This window comes from Sinohyriopsis cumingii, chromosome 12, assembly GCF_028554795.1.
Source record: "Sinohyriopsis cumingii isolate HCF-2022 chromosome 12, ASM2855479v2, whole genome shotgun sequence".
Taxonomy (NCBI): Eukaryota; Metazoa; Mollusca; class Bivalvia; order Unionida; family Unionidae; genus Sinohyriopsis; species Sinohyriopsis cumingii.
The window spans coordinates 36,069,008-36,089,489 of record NC_142972.1 but is presented as its reverse complement, the minus strand read 5'-3'; the positions used below and the strand labels follow the sequence as shown (position 1 = coordinate 36,089,489).

Here is a 20,482-nt window from a genome sequence, read left to right as displayed (position 1 = left end):
TGTGGCTTCCACCAGAAGAAAGAGGCCCTCACACTGCATGCTGAAGCTAAAGTTATTAGGAAACATGTTATGTATGACAGTAGATTTAGCAAAGTGTAGAAAAAGGGCTCGAATTTATTTGAAATGAGCCATATATATCAAAAAAAACATGACAGATTCCATTTTGGAAACAGACTGAAGGGTTTTAGTTGACTGAGATCAAAACTAAATAAAAGATATGATAGACCTTTATCATGCCTGTTAACATGTATACCATGATGTCAGAATGTGTCTGATATCTTGGTGCAGTAGCCTTTCATAGTAACTGGGGCCAACTGCTTCTGATTAAGGCACTCAGACAGACAATGTTTTTGATGAGGAACCAGTACCTGAAAACATGCCCCTTTCCCTCAAAAGCCTTCAGAGTGGAGGGTCTTTTTGCTCTCAAGATTCTCTCCACAATTGAAGATTTAAATTGTTCATTTCATAAGACTGTCCAGAAAAGAAGAAGATCATGGCAGGGATGGAACAGCTGTGACTGTGATTGCTTGAGAAGATTTGGGCCAAAAATCTTCCTGAGCAGATCTATCACCTGATCGTGTAGATCATTAACCAAGGACTTGTCCCATCTGAGAGGAGCTATCAGAATTATTTTGCATTTCTGACTCCATAACTTCTGGATTATTTTTGGTACCACGTCTATGGGAGGGTAGGCAAATGCACACAACCCTGCTAACTGATTAACAAAGGGTCCACAGCCAAAGCTTCTGGGTCTGGGACTGTGCAGACAAAGATGAGCAACTTGAAATTCCACCTTGTCTCAAAAGGATCAATCATCAGATCCCCAACCCCCACCAAGTGCACAGATCTGAATAAAGACCAATTGATGGAGACTTGAACTTGACATGGATAGTGTCAGCCAAGACATTGAGCCTGCCATGAATGTGTCTGATTTGTATGCTGATATGGCAGTTCTCAAACCAACAACAGAACTGTCAAATCAGAACACACAGGTCAGGTGATTTGGTGCCCCCCTGTTTGAGGCGGTAGGTCACCACCACAAAGTACATAATGAAGACCGTTTTGCCTGTAAGTCGATTCTTCCTGAAGTGAAAGGTGTTGATAACAGCCTTCATTTTTAAAAAGCCTGATGTGGAGAGGCCACTCCACTGGCTCCTATGTGCCTTTTGTGAGACTGTTGTCTCCTGGCACAGGGCTGGGATCTGTATTGCTCAAGCTCAGTGAGATCAAAAGACATTCAGCTTTTGTTTGCAACCTTTGAAGATTAACGCAATGAAAAAAACACCTTTTTGGGGCTCTTGTTTATAGCATTTTTGATGTAAACATTTTTTATGTTTGTCCGGCCTGCTTGTAAGCAACTACCCTATGCCACCACCACTTGTGGTGGCACATTCCAATTTTTCGAAAGGCAAGTGACTCCGACTCAAAATAAATGTCCAAATATTAAAAATGTGGTGGGATGGGTCAGAGGAAGCTCTGATTACTAAACCATAAGGGATATCACTAGTGCAATGTACCTCTCGTAAGAATAAATACTTTTGAGGCCTACATGTTGACATATTTCACTGGCTAACGGTAAGCACACCTGAAATATGTTTGAACATTGATTCACGCAATATACTTTTGTAGATACCATGTCTTGCTAATCAAACAAAAATAAGTTTATTTTGCATAAGTGTAGCAGTCACTGCTGATATGCTCTAGTGACTCTACTGCAGAAGGCAGGATGAAACTACTGCTTAGTTAACAAACACACTGCTACTGACCCCAGAAGACAAATGACTGCAGATTACATGACATTTATATAGGAAATAGGATGGGTAAATTAAGAATGGCCATTAAGGCCAGGCAACCTCTGAACTCAGGTGACCACCAGGATGGGTTTGACTGTCCTACAGAGATCTGAAATGACTAATACATCAATAGAATTTTATCATTTTTATGGATAAAGCCACTGCCTGTTAAATTTATACTTTCAACCATTCTTCATATTTTTATGAAAACCCCTGTAGAAATTTATGTAACATTAGTCATTAATGCTGACAAATATATTATAATGCATCTTTAAAGTGCCATTTCCTAGCTCCAGTATTTTATGGTTTATAAGTAAAAGTCAATAAAGCAGAGCTCCAAATTAATACATTTATCAAGTGTCATGACCCATGAAACAGTGATTTAGGACAAGTATAAATACAACAGTAGTAGTCGGAAGACATGACATTGCATAAACCTTCCTGTCTGTGACCATTCTATCACTGGCATCTTTGTCCCAACCACATTTACAAAAATAGTTTGGTGGGATGCAATTTTTGTTTATGAAATACATACCTGTTATCATTATTATTTCGTTGCTATCACTTTTCCTGGGCCTAGTCCACACAATGAGGTGAATCCCCTCCTTCACCAAAAACAGACATAGTTCTAGTCTGATACCTTAGTCACTTTTGTCATTCAGAATATTACCCTTCTTTGACTTGGACAGAGACTGAAAGGGCATCATAGAATGGAGGGAATCTTGTAATAATAATAGGAATGTATTACATACTCTACAATCTAAAACTACATGATCTGCCATTACTGCAGCTGGGTGTCAGAGTGAACATAACAGAACAGACAACTGTTTTTATTACATGCAGTTCCAATGCATATGACATAATGTCATTAACATAACACAGAACTGTTGTTATTAAATATATTTTCAATGCATATGACATGATGCCAGTCATAACAAACAACTGCTGCTACAAGCAATTACAATGCTTGTGACATAAAAATGTGCAATTGCTGCCACTCAACATAACAACTGTCAGTTTTATTTTCATTCATTACAAGTTATTTATCACATATGCTATTGTTGAAATGTACTATAAGGGGTCTATTCATAAATACTGTTCTCGTGTAAAATCGGCCTCATCCTGCCTTGGAATTGAATTCGCCCTACCCTTTATAAACATTGTGGGAATTCACCTTCGATATGAAAATCCTAATTCTTCTCATCTTTTTTCTTAACTGTTGATTTCACTCATAATACAGGGAGTTTTCATGTCCATAATAAATTTCTCCATCACTTTTTGTGATTTAATAAAATCTGTGTGGAAACTTTTTGGTCATAATTTCATTAAAATGAGAACATGCATAATATACATATCTATAATTATACATACCTTTCTACATACATAGTCCCAAAGACTAGCTGTGTAGAGGGAATAAGATTTATTCTGTACTGATTCAGCATGCTTCTGGCAGTGTTGCAGAACCTCCAAGGCACTTAGAAACACCCAGCAGTCAAGTCCACCAAGTGGAATCTGTACCTGGTAATGAAGATTTATAATTCTCTATGACATCCATAGATACTATTGCTGAGTTAACTAACACTTTTACAGCATAATACCCATGAAGTTAACTATTTGTATGTGGATACCAGTTTTCATTAGCACCATATATACTCACTTTCAAGACGAGACAAACTGCAATGAATAAACACTCTGATCTACCTTATCTTAATGCCACTGCAGACTAGAATATCTGTTATTACTCCTAACAAATTGTACAGACCCAGATTTGCAGGTGCACTGTATGACAGCAGAAATGGGTCTGAGCAGCTACAGTTAGACCTGACTTATAAGCAAGTATATACAGTAACTCTTTAAGGGATGTTCCATTTAAACTTAAATTGTACTCAAGGTTGTTGCATTTAAACTTAAACTGTACTCAGGGTTGTTCCATTTAATCATACACGGTACACAGGGCTGTTCAATTTAAATATAACTGCTACCAAGGGAAGGCAATGGTTTACCAAAAATATGCCTGGTTACTCAAAGACTATATATGAAAATGATCCAAAATTCTAAACTGCATCTATAGGAGATTACTCTATGTTGAAAGTGCCTTCCCTGGGTCCCAAGTATGTTCTACTGGAACAATCCTAAAGGGAATTCACAAATTTGTTAAGCGCATCCCAATGCAAATTTATCTTTTAATGATGCTGCTCCTATGACTACAACTGTGACACTGTTTACGTAAGAATTAAAGTAAGTACTACAAATGATATTACATATTTTATAGTACCAGTCTACACATTCAGTACATACACATACTATTCAGTACTTGGTTTCTTTTTCTTACACATACCTAAAGCCTAAAGCTGTGTTTAAGTACAAACGGAACTGAAAATTATCCACCATGATGTCACAATTAAAGTTATTCCTGTTGAAAAAAATCACACCACCCTGTTATTTATTATTATTCCCAATATCCTCTCTTTTTGACCCCGTTTACTACAAGTAAGTTAAAATCAGTACAAAAACGCTCTATTTTTTTATATATTAACAACACATAACTATTGTTGGTGAATATTCTTTTTTCTTCTTTCCTTTTTACCTCTAATGCTTTCATCTCCTGTACTGTATTGTGGAAAAAGTCTATTGCCCGCTGAACAACTTCCCAAGGTTTGTTCATTAGGAAAAGTATGGCACACTGGCGTGAAAAAAGGTAGTTTCTAAACTCTAAAAGTGATGCCTTGTTGTCACGAACACTGTCTCGCTTTTCACGATCAATGGGTTTTACAAGTGACAGTCCTGCCCAACTTGTGCATGGCTTAACTAGGGTAACTAACCACTCCACTGTGACTGGAAGAAAAAAAAATCTGAGATAAGGCACTGCATGTATATTTAATACAAATATATAACCTTGTATTGATGAGAGAGCAGTTGTCTATTCATCCATGGCATCTACAGTTTATTGTTACCTTAAAAATATATTCACTTCCACTGCATAGTGCATCTTTTATGGCTAAAATTAACAAACTGGAGGTTCAACACAAAATGTAAGCAAATAATGTTAGTCCAAAGAATGAAAAGAAAGCAAATGTTTAAGTAAATTCTGTTTTTCCGAGAATACTTAACCAATCATATTGCATTAGGAATATTAGCCTGCTTCTTCATGAATCCAGCCATACTAAAAGACAAAAATTGGCTTTTTCTGCCTATTTCAACAGACAAAGGACAATAACTCTTGCCCCTTACCTCCCTTAGGCACTGCCAGGTGTTGCTATTTTAGCTGAGAGAGATACTAATGAGGCTGCTCACATGTTGAGGTGGTTGGAAGGTTTCTAAAGCAATCTGATTAGATAAGTATTCTCTGACAAACATAATTTACTTAAAAACTTGCTTTCTCATTTGAATACATCCCCCAATTACATTACCTTTGGAGAGCAAGTAATAGGAGGAGGGTATGGTAAGCATCTAACCTCTACCTCAGGCATCCATCCAGGACAGCTGAATGATAACCCATACTCCTAATTAAATATGCAACACAGCATGGGGTCACTCGACTGATGACCCTAACATATGGTTAAGAAGATGAATACTGAAATCTTCTTACCTATAAAATTTCATCAGCAAATCCAGCGAAGCTAATAGGTTGTGTTGATTGATCTAGATGGGTCTGGTGGCCATCTGTGCTGCTGCCACTGGACCTACCAGATTCAAGGTTTGCCTCAGCAATGCTAAATCTCTGAGCTGAAGGCTTGAGAATGTTGTCTCTGCATGCCAGTGAACAGCTCTTATCTTAGACTGAAATGTTGTGTTCGAGTGCGATGTTTGCAGAGATGGCTCAAAGCTTCTGGGCAGCATTTTTCATGAGGTGACTCTGATCTGGTAAGATGTCAGAATACACTGAACATGCAACGCACTTCAGCCAAAAAACAAGGGCTTTAGGGGTGATATCTTGTGTTTTGCGCATGCCACAACTTGTCTCTATGCATTTCAAGTAGAGTTTGCAAACACAAACAGAATTTTGCATGGCTGCTGTTCTCAACCTGTTTATGGAAGCCAACGAGTAAGTGACAACTCTTCTGGTTACTGACAGACAGTAACCTATTTTGGGCTACAAAGCCAGATTGTGCCAAGAGAACCACTGAACCTGCCAAATCAGAACTGGAGAGAGTTTGGGTCGATATATAGGGCATAAAGTTCATTTACCCTGCATGCAGAAGCTAAAGCTAACTGACAACATGGTTTGCATGACTGTGACTATAGCAAAGTGTTCGCTAGAGATTCGAATGGATTCAAACTGAGCCATGTTAAAATCCAGGATTGGTTCCATTTGGAAGCAGAGTGAGGAACATTGCTTGATTGAAACCAAAAAGATCTAAAAGATCAGATAGGTCTATATCATGCCCAAAAGAATGTCTGCCATGATGCCAGAATGTGTCCATTATCATGGGGCAGTAGCCTTTGATAGAGGCTTGGGCTAACTAGGTTGCTAGAGAGGATTCAGGTTGAGCCAGAACCATCTGTTGTTGCCTCAGAGTTGATTTTTTCAAAAGTTAAAGGCATTGATGACAGCCTTCATTTTTAGGGTGTTGAAAGTGTAAAGACCATTTCCCTGCCTCCCACATGGCACCAACAGTGATAAAGGTCGGCAACAGGTGGGCACCCCAAACATGTGTGTGTGTGTGATTAGGATTTTTAATGTAGGTTTAACAATTTTTCAATCATAATGCTATAATGTCTGCATTGTGGCAGTTTATAGTGATGTCCAGCACTGGGGCATCATGCCGCAGACATGTAGCATGTAGCATGATGTCCCACCAAGTCACATTATCCTGACACCAGGCCGACCAGTCCTAACACTAACCTCTTAATGCTGAGCACCAAGCAAGGCAGCTGTTAGTACATTTTTATAAGTCTTTGGTATGACTCAGCTGGGAATCGAACCCATAACCTCCCGCTTCTGGGATGGACGCTCTAACCACTAGGCCACCGGAGTGGTCCCCAACCATGTGCACTGACATCTGTACCTACCGTTTCCGCTTGGGGCTTCTCCTGTGGGATTCCCATAGCAAGCCAACCTGGTTTGCACTGCTGATGCAGGAATGATCAAATCTTGAGCAATGACTGTCTGGTCAAGGGGACCTGAAAATGGGTGCCACTGTGCTTGCAATGTCTGCATAAAAAGAGACAGCCAAACAGGATTAAGTCCACTGCTGCATTGAATAAACCAAGGAGCTGCAAAAACTCTCTTGCTGAAATTCAAGTCTTGGTGGAAACAGACTCGAGAAGTTCAACGATTCTGATTGTATGAGCATGAGGAAGTCACATCAGATTCAGGCTGGTTAAAAATTCCATGTCCAGATGGACAAAGTTCTGGGATGGACAGAGGTCTGACTTTATCCAGTTCATTAGAAAGCCTGGATGATCTAAACAAGAGAAATCATTCATGCCTTGGGGCAGAACAGAATTTATTATTTGTTTCTAGAGGATATCATCTAGGTATGCTGCCATCATTGTAGATGACATTAAGGTGACAAAGTAATCCATTATCTTGGTAAAAGCCGATGGTCCAATGTCGAGTCCAAAGGGAGAGCTCTGAACTAATAAAATGTGTCATGGTAAGCCAAGCGGAAAAAATGTTCATGACACGAAGTAGATAGGGATGTGAAAATAAGCGCTGGTCAGATTAAGACTGATGGCATACTCATCCCGTCAAATCAGAGAGGCAGATGGCATATTAAACTCACCTTCTCCATCCTGAAATGGGGAGAGAAGGGGATTGCTGATGACACCCAAAGCCCTTCTGAATGACAAGGATCACACACCCACCCACCATGTTCTGAGAGAGTAGAGAGAGCCAGTGAGCTCAAAATCCAGTTTCTTACTGCCTCTGTACAACTGCTTCCTAGGGATCAATACTGGTACTGGTGCACATGTGACTAAGAAGATCACTTGTCCTAAGGCCGCTAACACTAACCTCTTAATGCCGAGTGCCTAGCAAGGCAGCTGTTAGTACCATTTTTATAAGTGTTTGGTATTACTTGGACATGTTTTAAACCCGCAACCTCCCACATCACAGGTGAATGCTCAATCCGCTAGGCCACCAGAGTGGTCCAGGAATAAACTGGCCAAACCCGTCAAAGTAATTGTCATGGTATGGTAAGCAGCCCTGGTCAACAACCCTAGCAATCCTGGCCATCATCTCAAAAGTATGGCTATCGCTGGGCATCTCTGTCAAGTCTGAATAGTGTCAACGAGGCCAAATCCAACAATGAAGAAGGTGCAATGACATACCAAACCAGTTCTTATGGGCATGAATAACATTTGTCCACCTTATAAAACAGATGTGCTGACATATGAACATCTGCTATGCTCTTGTCAACTAATCTGATGCAAGATCCCCTTATAAAAACACATTGGTCTTGCTCATAATAAGACTCATTTGACACCTTTATGACATCAGTCTTTCTACCAAGTTTAATCAATGTCAGGTCAGAAATACCCTCTCAAGTTGAAAGGAGATCAGAAAAAGATATGAACAATCACATCAATAACATGAAAATATCTACTCGTATTTATTCTTGTTAAATCTTAAAATCTGAAAAAAAACATGGACTCCATTTCATAACAACTCAGTCAATCAGATCATCAAATCAATATGCATAAATCTTGTTCATTATCAAATTCTTAGGATCTAGATGTTACTAGTAACCAATATCATTTAAGCAGGTCTTTTCTAAAAATCAAAAAAAAATTCAATGCTGCTTGCAGAAGTTATTATGGGGCAAAAATTACTCTGTGTTTCAGCTAAATTTATTATGTAAAATGGGGCAATAATCATTGTGTTTCAGCTAAAGTTATTATGTAAAATGGGGCAATAATCACTTTGTTTCAGCAAAAGGTATGTCAAATAGGGAAATAATCACATGGCCTAAGTATTTTCTTGAAAGTAAAACACCTTGCTTACATCGTTAGTGTTAATTATAATTATAATTATCATTATTCATTGCCCTATCTGGTATTAGTAACTAGTAACTATAATTGCCAGGCTTAAAAAATGAACAAAACTGAATGAAAAGTAATGAAAATGAACAATAACTAATACAGAAATGAACTTTCAGTATTGCCAATACAAGAATAGTTGCAAATTATGAATAGTTAATTTGCAAGTGTATTTCAAATAAGGGAACTGGAAACTTAGTCTCTCAAAATCTTTTGTCATTCTATGTTTAAAGTGATAAGATGTTTCAGATGGTAAGGCAATAAATGAACCCAAAGAAAAAAATACATGTCCAAATATATTTTTGAAGCTTTTTCTATAATTACAACTTTTATTATTTGTAATCTCATAGAAACTGACATATAGTTGCTTATCTTTTTATTAGAAATAAAAATTTATCACCAACAATCATGTCCAAAAACATATTTAAACACTAGCATTCAGACATTGGATTTGTTTAATCCAAAATGATCAGCAATTTAACCATACACACTTTCTTAAAAATGACCAATCTGGCCTGTAAAAAACTACCAATTTGGCCTGTAAGAAACCTGTGTTATAATGAGATACATTATGACTATAGTTTGCAATATTTTATATTTCCTAATACTACATAATAGCAATATAAATGTTACGAAAATAATGTAAAATAACACTGCAATTCCTTTTTTCAGTACTAATATTTTTCTAATGTACCTTTGGCATTATATTGTATTTATTTAACTTTCAGTTTTGATTGAAATTTGTTTTTCTTTTTTCATTTTAATTCAGTTTTAGCATATCATCATTCAATTTCATTATTTTGTTTTGTTTTTGGTGATCAGGCATGTTCTACTTCACTCACGCATATTCATCCACGATGAGTTAACAATTTTGGTGAGAAAATTTAAGAACATTAAGGAAGCTAAAGACATGACATCCAAATGAACTAAAAATTCATTAAATAAAGTTATTTGGTTGACTTTTACATTAGGGACTCTAAAGAGCACAAAAAGTGTCAAAACTGTCCAGCAATTCAATAGTTTGCTTTGCCAACCATGACTGGCTTCACTGTAAGTAATTTAAAAAAAATATCTGAAAAACAAACCCTAACAGTACAGCGTAAGAAGTTCATATTCCAAGTACAATGAAATTCAAATCAGATATATACTGTATATACTCACATATAAGCCAAATAATTTAGGAAAAAAATAAAGACCTGGAAGGGGGGGGGGCAGCTTATCTGCAGGCCAATGTCTAAACTTGACAGTTTTTAGATCTTTTTGTTAACTACTGTAATGTTTGTAAATCTTGGGACACAAAACAATAATTTTTTTTCCATGTTATAAGATAAGGGATGATAAAAAAAGTAAGTTTCGGTGACCCGATAATTATTAAACTGTTATAAACTACTATGATTTATCTTGTTATTATTTTGCATGTGCATATTTTCTGATTTCTCCAATACGAAGTTAAATAAAGGTAAATACAGACTTCATAACTCATGGGCCAGTTGAGTTTACCAGGGAGACCATGCTGAACTTAATGTACAGTACTTACACAGTGCAAAGCGCGCATAGCGTCACTTAAATCCAAACTTATTCCCAAACATATTAGATGCAGATTTAGGTTTATTCATTGTTTCGACCAAATTGCATTCTTCTAGATAACATTTCAGCCAGTCCTTGATAGCTGTTTCATTTACATTGAATCACGCGCTCACGAGTTACTCATTTTCAATGATATAAACGATCATACAAATTGAGGTAATATTTTTAAAAAGGTACACACGTTTAATTGTACAAGGCACATAACCATCATGATATACATATTCACAAAGAGTGGTAATAATAAAGGCTAAAATTCTCACATAGATCAACATCAATCATCATAACTTTCCACACAATGGAAAGCTTGATGTTTTGGAGTGTCCTATTTTGATAGTCAGCAAACTGGTCTTTCATTTTGCGACAGCAGTACAGGCCAGTTAATCATTAAAATCCTGACACTGGCTTGTGATAAAAAGGAATTTTGACTGGTAACTATACCAGTACATTTATGTGTAATTGCCTTTTATTCCATAATATTAGCACAATTACCTTAGCTTTGTAAAATGAGGTGTAAGGCATGCATATGAACTTTTCAAAAGTCAAGTAGGGAGACTGAATAAAAAAAATAGAGATTGGGGCCTAAAATCAAGAGGATTTTCGTGACATTTTTAAAGCTTTGTTTTCACTAAATATTGATCGATCTTCCTTGTCCAATATGTGTGAAATTCGCAAAAAGACTCGCTGTTTCTCCCTGTGACGTGCCCTATTTTCTCCCAGGACGTGCCATATTTTCATATTCTGGTCAGCTGTGGTCAAACTGCACAACAGCTAATGATTAGTCTTAAATAAACAAGCAAGAAAGCCAGCACAACTAATTAAAAGTTAATCCATATCCATGCAACAATTTTGCGACAATGATTGGCCCTCCGCCGTAATTCAAAGAAATTATGTTTTACATTATTGTGAGCCACGCAAGCATCAGCAATTGATTGGCAAATAAAGGATTCCCAATTTTGTTGAACTAAAGGTACCAAAATAGCCAGCCTCATGGAACCGTACCTGTGGCAACTATTTTCCCCTCTTTGTATATCCGACCTTATCCCCTTTTTGTCAACTCATAAAGCATTTAGTATTGTTTATTATAAAACATATATTCTGAATTAGTTTTTTGAGGGCACATTTGCTGCGTGGTATGTATATTCATTCCTTCTTTTAATTTAACGATGGTAATTATCATTGGTATATGTGGTATAAAAATGCCAGGTGTTCACTCGTGTAAGTTTCTTTTGTGGAAATGGCGCTATAGTAGATGGCATTACAGCATTTGTAGTGTTCTTGGGATTGAAAATAACTGTGGATGATTTTTAATGTTGTGGTTTACTTTTTGTTCTCGTTTATTTTTATATTTTTGTATTATTGCAGAAGTAAAACAAAAATCATTAATTTACTTGAATAGTGTTTAAACTTAACATTCTTTTTAGTGAAGAAGCAAATTCTTTATAGTAATTATTTTGTCACAACAATAATTCACAGGTGATACAACAGAACATGTAGGACTTTTCTTGTTTAGAAGAAATGAAAATCAAAGACATAATGTAAAAATCGGGAGTTCTCTGCAAAAATCGGAAGATATGAAATCGGGAGGTAGGCATGGAGCGACCCCAAAAATCAGGAGTATTTTTTCCTCCCGACGTGAAAGCTGACAGGTATGGTGTAAGGTCGCTACATAAAAGCAAACTACAACTCTGCTTTTACAGTATTAGCACAATTTTCTAAGCATTATTCTGAAACTTCATTATTTTATTTTGGAGATATCATTAAAGTTAAGCACAATGCTGTCCATAATTCGACTCCAAGGCTTAATTCAGCATGTAATCAAACCTACAATGTATATGCGGTGACGCCATTATGTAAATACGTTCAGTAGCCAAATTGCAAGTGTTGAATCGAACTGTATTGTTGTTCATTGTGTTGTCATACTAGGATTACATTTTCATGAGTTAGGTATTTACAATTTCAAAACAAATTAAAAACATAATTACCGCTACACTGATATAAACTGTCCAATTCAATAATGCATAAACAAACAATAATCAAATCAAAAGGGAGAGGTAGTGTTACAGAAACTCACGATTGCTAAATTCTTGTCATCGTTCGATCAGATTATATACAAATCTAAATTAGGCAGAAACAATAAGAAAACAAACATTTAAATAAATTACTTAAGATACGTATACATCTAATTTTTTTAAATATAAGTTTGCCTAAATAAAAGCATTTAAAACTTACCTCATGCATCTTGCGATGTTTCGGAGTTGTGGGTCGGTTTATTTGTGGGTCATGCACTTTTTAGTGATTATACCTGACTTGTTCAGTTTGGCGGTCGGCTTATACGTGAACAGGCTTATACACGAGTATGTAAGGTAGTATCCAAATGAAAACAAATCCAGCCAATCACATGCAAAACTATCTCATTAGTATGCATGGATTTTATTTATACTAAAACTCATCTAAAATTCTGATGACATAAGCCTACAATCCAAGTATGAAAAAAATAGTTTGACAAAAACATGGCTTCCACAGTGGTAACAAGCAATGTTGACAGATGATGGATAGATGACAGATAATGGATGTAGGACAATACCAGAAGTCTACTTGGCCCTCCAGACAGGTTAGTTTATTATAATAATAATAATAATAATAATAATAATAATTTTCAACTAGAGATGGAGATCATCACAAATCTCTACACCAAATCAACTTGTTCCCTTTGCCACACCTACCACCCCTACTTCTGAGCTGCATTCAAAGGCAATATGATCACCTTCCCTCAGCTGGTGTAGACAGAGTTCAATTTACATGGAAGAGTCCATATTAGATATGAAATTGTGACCTTTAACCCACACCCTCCTCCCCCCATTTGTCTTCCACTGGGAGCAAGAACCAGTATCTGAAAACTTGATTGTCATCTACTCACCCCATCAAAACACCACAACATATATGATCATTCTCCCTCAACTATTATAGATTATAGGTGAAGTTAAGAACAGAAAGATAACAGTGACAGACAGACAGATAGACATGACCTTTCATCATAATGTATCCATATATTAAGTGCAATATTAAAAAATACATGTAAAACTGTCTGTTAAATTACTGGTGGAAAACATTCTGTAAAAACATTGCTACTGGTGTTAATTGTATGGTAAATAAACAATATATATGTCTTGAACATATTCTTTCTTAACAGGATAAGTATACTGCAAGTGTGTATAAATCCTCTGCAGGTTCTGAAGTAATGGAAAGGAGGGTGAAAAGTGTATAATTTGGAAAGACGGTTATATTTGGGGTAAAATAGATGGTAGCATTACTTATTCAGTTCAAGAGAGCTTATATAAGGTGAGAAGCATTGTGGTTTGGGGGGGGGGGGGGAAGAAAGGTGGATTAAGCTGGTTGTCTTGAAAGCTTGCATACTGTCTTCCATAGTGACTGAATTCTAAATATTTTGCAGGAAATTATGTGGATTTTTGGAATATTACCAATAACAATATTCTTGCAACTTTGGATTAGTGTCTTTTGAATCTATGAAGAAACTGACATTATTTTGCTTCTTTCTTAAACTGTTGATATACACAAGTGAATCTTATTTTTATGTCAGGTTCATTTTTTAGATTTGCTTTTTAGATTTGCTTTTTAACATTCTTGATTTTGGCAATAAGAAATATAAAATGATAAACAATGAACAAAAATACATGACAGCATTTGTATACTCACAAAAGCTTTCTGTAAATAAAAATCTTATGTATATGTAATGTTCATATAATACAAACTACAAAAAGTTGCAATAATATGAATTCCACTGGGAATGATTTGACAATACAAGGGATAAAAATGTTCTTTCTAATTAATGTATGAATCTAAGAAGCAGACTTTCATTGTGATTACATGAGGAATATTTGGGGATTCAAAGCTTCAATTGTAATACTTTTCGTTGGTTTGCTTTTTTGTCGTTTAAAAATCCAGCCCTCCAGATCATCCAAACTCACTCTTGATGATGATGAATCAAGGTCTGAAACTTGATTATTCCAAAAAAAAGAAGAAAGATCCAAATATTAATACAATCAGATACCACAAACTATACATAGAAAGACAATTACACAAAATAATGTTGATACATTGGTTCTGAAGTAAATTGCATATATAGAATACAGACTGATTTTGGTAAATTAAGAATCTGTACCAAAGCTCTCTATGATCAAAATCATACATCACTGCAAATCATTCAAATTTAAGATTTTCTGAAGTCCTGAGATTAGGTGATGGGCTTTCACTCTTGCATTGTTTTGAGCAATTAGAACAACATAAATGCAAGGAATAATTATGGGTACCCATGTCAAATGTATAATATCATATATGCTGAGCTAGTCAATGGTCATTTCAGCCCATGGACTGAATAATTGGACATTTCTGGAAAACTTAGCATTTGGAAATTCCTGATACCTACCTACCTACACACACACACACACACACACACACACAGACAGACAAACACATACATCAAGCTGTAACAAAATTTCAAGCTGGCCACAATTACAGTCATGTTGGAGGTCAGATCAGCACCATTTTCATTTAGGACTAATTACAGTTCAAGCGGAGTAGCGACTGCATCATTTTCAAGATAGCTGCAGCAGTGGACATTTTGTATTTCTAAAGAGCATAACTTTCATTTAGTGTCATTTATACCTCGGGATGAAACAAGACCCATCGTATGGTAAGAATGTGGCCAAAAAAATCAGAATGGGCTATGGAATTTACTCTGAATCGTCCTGAAAATGATTTATGTCACCATAAAGTGTATGAAGTTTTGTCCAAGAACACGAAAAGATTATAATGAACTTAATTGCTGCTGAACTGATAAATGTAAAGGGTTTGTTCTGAAGTTAGAATTTGTTAGTCAATCAAGAAAACTGATTACTAAACCTGACTACATCTAATTATCCTCTTAAGTGCAGCACATGGTTAACTCCATACTAATCCTGCTCCAGGGCTATGAAGTGTACCAGTGTTTACAGAAAATTCTTCTACAGAAAACATCAAGACTGAAACATGTGGTTTCATAAGCAATAGATCCAAAAACCAATTTTAATAGTAAAATCTTCAATAATACTTACATGTTAGTAATACTTTAGGAGTATCACCATTACCTCACATAACCCCGGTGAAATATGCAAAAACTTCATCTGATCTTAGGTTAGGTCTCTATATTCTGTTAGTGAATAACCACTCATATTCAAGACAATATAGCCAGAACCGAGATATTAACTTTTCCATCTATCAAAGGTATAACTAACCAAGATCTCCCTCTTTGCAGTGGCTTATTTCAATTAAGGTACTACTTTAAGGCCCTAACTGGGCCCTGTCGATGACCATGAGGTGAAGAGCCTTATCACAGCATAAATTTCAAGCCCATGAACAGGAATCTGTTGTCAGTCATGAAAGCTTGTGGGAGACCAATCTAGTACGTTCTGACCTATACAGGTAGACAACTCTTTTCTCTTCTTATAGCTAAATATCAACATGGGAGTCCTGGATTTTGGGGGGTTGTTGTTGTTGTAGGTTTACCGCCATTTTTCAGCACACGATAGGCTATACATGGCAGCTAGTAATAATGGTGGAGGAAGAACCCGGGAAAACCCCGGATAGAACCACCTACCCACAAGAAGCTACTGGCAAGCTTTCTCACATACCCACATTTGCTGAATCCGAGACTCGAACCCATGCAGACAGAGGTGAGATGGCAGTGATCCGTAATGGAGAGCGCTTTAGACAACTCAGCGATTTTTGAGGTAGTGATCATACTCCCAAGGTATTATTACTGTGTCTGAAGAAGAAATAACACTTATTTTAAATACATTTTATATCGTTTTATTAAACAATATGGGATGGGACACAAGTATAACTCTGCCATGGCCGGTCCCATGCCCGGGTGTAAAAGGAGGAGGGTATGGTATGGGGCTAGTGACCCGACCCTGTAAAACCCAACTTGCTACAAAAACACCAACAAGAAAAACCAGAAACTGAAAGCCTGAGGGAGGAAGAGTTTTCTTCTGGAAGCTTTATGATGCTATGTGGTGAAAACCATGAGCCCGCAGAAGCCATAAAGCAGACCACCCTTCTATCAAACAGGAGAATTAACATCGCAACATGGAATGTGAGGACAATGTATGAGGCAGGAAAAATAGCACAGGTAGCAGCAGAGATCAGGAACTACAACCTATCCCTACTGGGCATTAGTGAGACAAGATGGTCTCAATCTGGACAAAGAAGACTGATGACAGGAGAAATGGCTACTCTATTCAGGACATGAGGAAGGTAATGTGCCTCATGCACAGGGGGGTGGGGCTTTTGTTGTCAAAGCAAGCATATAATGCACTGATAGGATGGGAAACACATGGGCCCAGAATCCTCACGTCAACGTTTAGGACCAAGAAGGAGAAAATAAAGATAAACATCATAGAGTGCTACGCTCCAACAAATGACAGTGAAAAAAAAAGATAAGGACCAGATTTACAATGGACTACAGAATATAGTAGAGAACTTCCCAGACAAAGACATCATCATCCTCACGGGTGACTTCAATGCCAAAGTTGGGTCAGACAACACAGGGTATGAATAAGCAATGGGGATCCACGTCCTGGGTGAGATGAATGAAAATGGAGATTCACAGACCTTTGTGCACTGAACAACCTGGTCATTGGGGGTACCATCTTTCCCCACAAGAGAATCCACAAGAACACATGGATATCACCAGACCATGTGACAGAAAATCAGATTGACCACATCTGCATAGCCAAGAAGTTCGGAAGATCCCTGCAAGATGTTAGGGTGAAGAGGGGAGCAGATGTGGCATCTGACCACCATTAAGTTGTCACAAGGCTGAAACTTAAGCTGAAGAAGAACTGGATGGGCACCAAAGAGAAGAAAACAAAGTATAACATCAGCCTGTTGAAAGATGCAAAAACTAAAGAAGAATACAGATTGATGCTTAACAATAAGTACCAAGTGCTACAAAAGCTTCTTGAAGATGAGGAAGACAATGCAAACAACAGATGGCAGAAAGTTAAAGAGGCAAAAAAATCAACATGCCAAGAAGTACTAGGCCCCATGAAGCACCTGCAGAAAGAATAGATTTCAGCTGAAACAATGTGCAAAATCCATGAGCATAAACAGAAAAAGCAGCAGTAAATAGCAGTAGGACAAGAACTAAAAAAGTAAAGGTACAAAAAGAGTACAATGACACCCAGAGAGAAGTGAAATGAAGCATGAATATAGACAAGAGAAACGACGTGGAAGGAATGTCAGCAGAGGCAGAAGAAGCGACAAAAGTGGAAACATGAAGAAGCTATATGACATCACCAAGAAGCTGTCCGGCAAGTACGGCAAAACAGACCCGTAAAGGACAAGCAGGGAAAGACTATAGGAAGTACAAAACACCAAATTAAGAGATGGGCAAAACATTTTTAAGAACTGTTGAACAGGCCAGCCCCACTAAATCCCTCAGAAATCCACCCAGCCAACACAGACCTCCCCATAAGCTGTGACAATCCCACCAGAGACAAGATAAGGAAAGCTATAACCCAGCTGAAGAATGGCAAGGCAGCTGGACCTGATGGCATCCCAGCAAAAGCTCTCAGAGCAGACTTAGATGCTTCAGTGCAAATGCTATACCACCTCTTTGAGAAGATCTGGGAGGAAGAAGAAATACCGACTGACTGGAAGGAGGGACACCTCATCAAGATCCCAAAGAAAGGCGACCTCAGCAACTGCTCCAACTACAGAGGAATCACACTCTTATCAGTACCAGGGAAAGTCTTCAACCAGGTCCTCTTGGAGAGAATGAAGGAGGCCGTTGACCCAGTTTCAAGATGATTAAGCGGGCTTCTGGCAGAACAGATCGTGTACGGACCAAATAGCTACTCTTCGCATCATAGTTGAGTAATTGTTAGAGTGGAATTCTTCACTCTACATCAACTTTGTCGATTATGAGAAGGCATTTGACAGCGTGGACCAAGAGACACTCTGGAAACTTCTTCGCCACTACGGCATCCCAACCAATGGAATGTCCTGCAGAGTCATTCATGCAGGACAGCACACAGACAGCTTCCTAGTGCAGACTGGCATGAGGCAAGGCTGCTTGCTGTCGCCGTTTCTCTTCCTTCTCGCCATTGACTGGATTATAAAGACGTCCACAAATGGGCAGAGAAATGGGATCCAGTAGACATTGTGGAGTCAACCTGAGGACCTGGACTTTGCCGATGACCTAGCACTCTTGTCCCATAGTCAGCAGCAAATGCAGGACAAGACCGATGTACTGGCAGCCACATCAGCACAGGCTGGCCTCAACATCCACAAAGACAAGACCAAGATCCTCAAGATCAATTATGCCAGTAACAACCCAGTCACACTGCAGTGAAGTTCCACTGGAAGAGGTGGAGTCCTTCACGTACCTGGGAAGCATTATCAACCAGCAGGGTGGCAGTGACACACATGTCATGGCATGGATCGGAAAGGCGAGAGCAGCTTTCATACAGCTCAAGAACATCTGGAGCTCCAAAGAAATTTCCCAAACTACCAAGATCAGACTGTTCAACTCCAAAGTGAAGTTAGTCCTACTGTATGACGCAGAGTCCTGGAGAACCACCAAGTCGACCGTAAAGAGAGTTCAGACCTTCATCAACAGCTGCCTAAGTAGAATTCTCCAGATCCGCTGACCAAACACCATTAGCAACACCAACCTGTGGCAGAGAACATCCCAGCTTCCAGTAGAGGACAAGATCAAGAAGAGAAGGTGTGGTTGGATAGGACACAACCTACGTAAGCCGCCAACCAACATTACCAGACAGGCATTGAAATGGAACCCTTAAGGCAAGCAGAGAAGGGGACAACCAAGAAACACCTGGCGACACGACCTTGAGGCGAAAATCACTAAGATGGGTCACGCCTGGAGTCAGCTTGAAGGGATGGCACAGGACAGAAGCCTCTCGCGATCTTTTGTGGGAAGCCTATACCCCGGCAGGGGTGACGGGCAAAACTAACTAACTAACACAAGTATACCAACACATCTAGGTCCTTTCCTAAAATGATGGCAATCATAAAGGCCATATTGCATGTCAGATTGGTACTATTTTCATTTAAGACCAACTAGATATCATATGAAGTCTTTCAGCAAAAGCCCTGTGTTGATATGATCACCCATTTAGGAGGAGGATCAATAAGATTTTCAAGATGGGTGCCATGGTGACTATAATATTTGTCTCTAGGGTATCATATTCATTCTGAACAATCTGACCTTGGGATGAAGGTTTTTGTAAAGTTTCATGTCAATCCTCCCAGTAGTTTAAAAGGAGAAAGCAATAACAAACATTTGTTAATGGATGCCAGAAGCCAGACACTAAACATAAGGAATACTTGTAAACTCTTCTGAATTCATGAATGCTACTCCTCAGGACAGATGTACCCATGCAGTTTCATGAATCATCAATGCTAAAATAAGTATAAACAAGAATTCAAATAAAAATTCAAATTCTTGAAGATATCAATACCAATAGTGGAAAAGTGATGCCTACACCTAAAGCAGGAGTCTCAAACTCAAACCACCCTGAGGGCTGCATGAGGGCATTCACTTTGTGGGCCACAGGATACAGCTTGGCAGACCGCATGAAGCCCACAGGCCACACATTGGAGACCCCTGAACTAAAGCAAGAAAATTGGTGTGGAAATATATATAAACTGAAAAATACTGATCCTACCTCCAGACGCATGATTGAGGACAAACTGTGTAAAGAGTGCATCCAATTCATCATACTGGATCAGAGCATCATCATACAGGCCCATCATCTCAAACATAAACCCTAGCTCCTCCTGAAACACAAAGTTAAACATAACATCATAATGGATCATACAGGCCCATCATCTCAAACATAAACCCTAGTTCCTCCTGAAATACAAAGTTTAACATAACATCATACTGGATCACCTTAGCTCCTCCTGAAACACGAAGTTTAAAATAACATCATACTGGATCAGCATACAGGTCCATTATCTCATCATTGAATAACAATAGTGTTTTTTACATTATGGGCAAAAAGTAGTTAGGTGCTCTTCTGTAAAAGAATTTT

At 38.0% G+C, this 20,482-nt stretch overlaps 1 protein-coding gene across 4 annotated transcripts in view; it reads right to left on the bottom strand.

Moving 5' to 3' along the window:
* LOC149786256 (trafficking protein particle complex subunit 10-like) overlaps positions 1-20,482 on the bottom strand; it is a 90,494-nt gene that overhangs the window by 51,078 nt on the left and 18,934 nt on the right. For 3 of the 4 annotated variants that reach the window (XR_016424902.1, XM_089976639.1, XM_089976640.1), the window contains exons 6-9: positions 20,114-20,225; positions 14,290-14,379; positions 4,381-4,628; positions 3,165-3,311 (exon numbers count right to left, since the gene is read on the bottom strand). Coding sequence is in view for 3 of the 4 variants with exons in the window: in XM_089976639.1 (XP_089832765.1) it covers positions 3,165-3,311; positions 4,381-4,628; positions 14,290-14,379; positions 20,114-20,225 (597 nt within the window). In the remaining variant the exon portion in view is untranslated. The remainder of the gene's footprint in view (positions 1-3,164; positions 3,312-4,380; positions 4,629-14,289; positions 14,380-20,113; positions 20,226-20,482) is intronic. The other variant, XM_089976641.1, reaches the window with a different exon arrangement.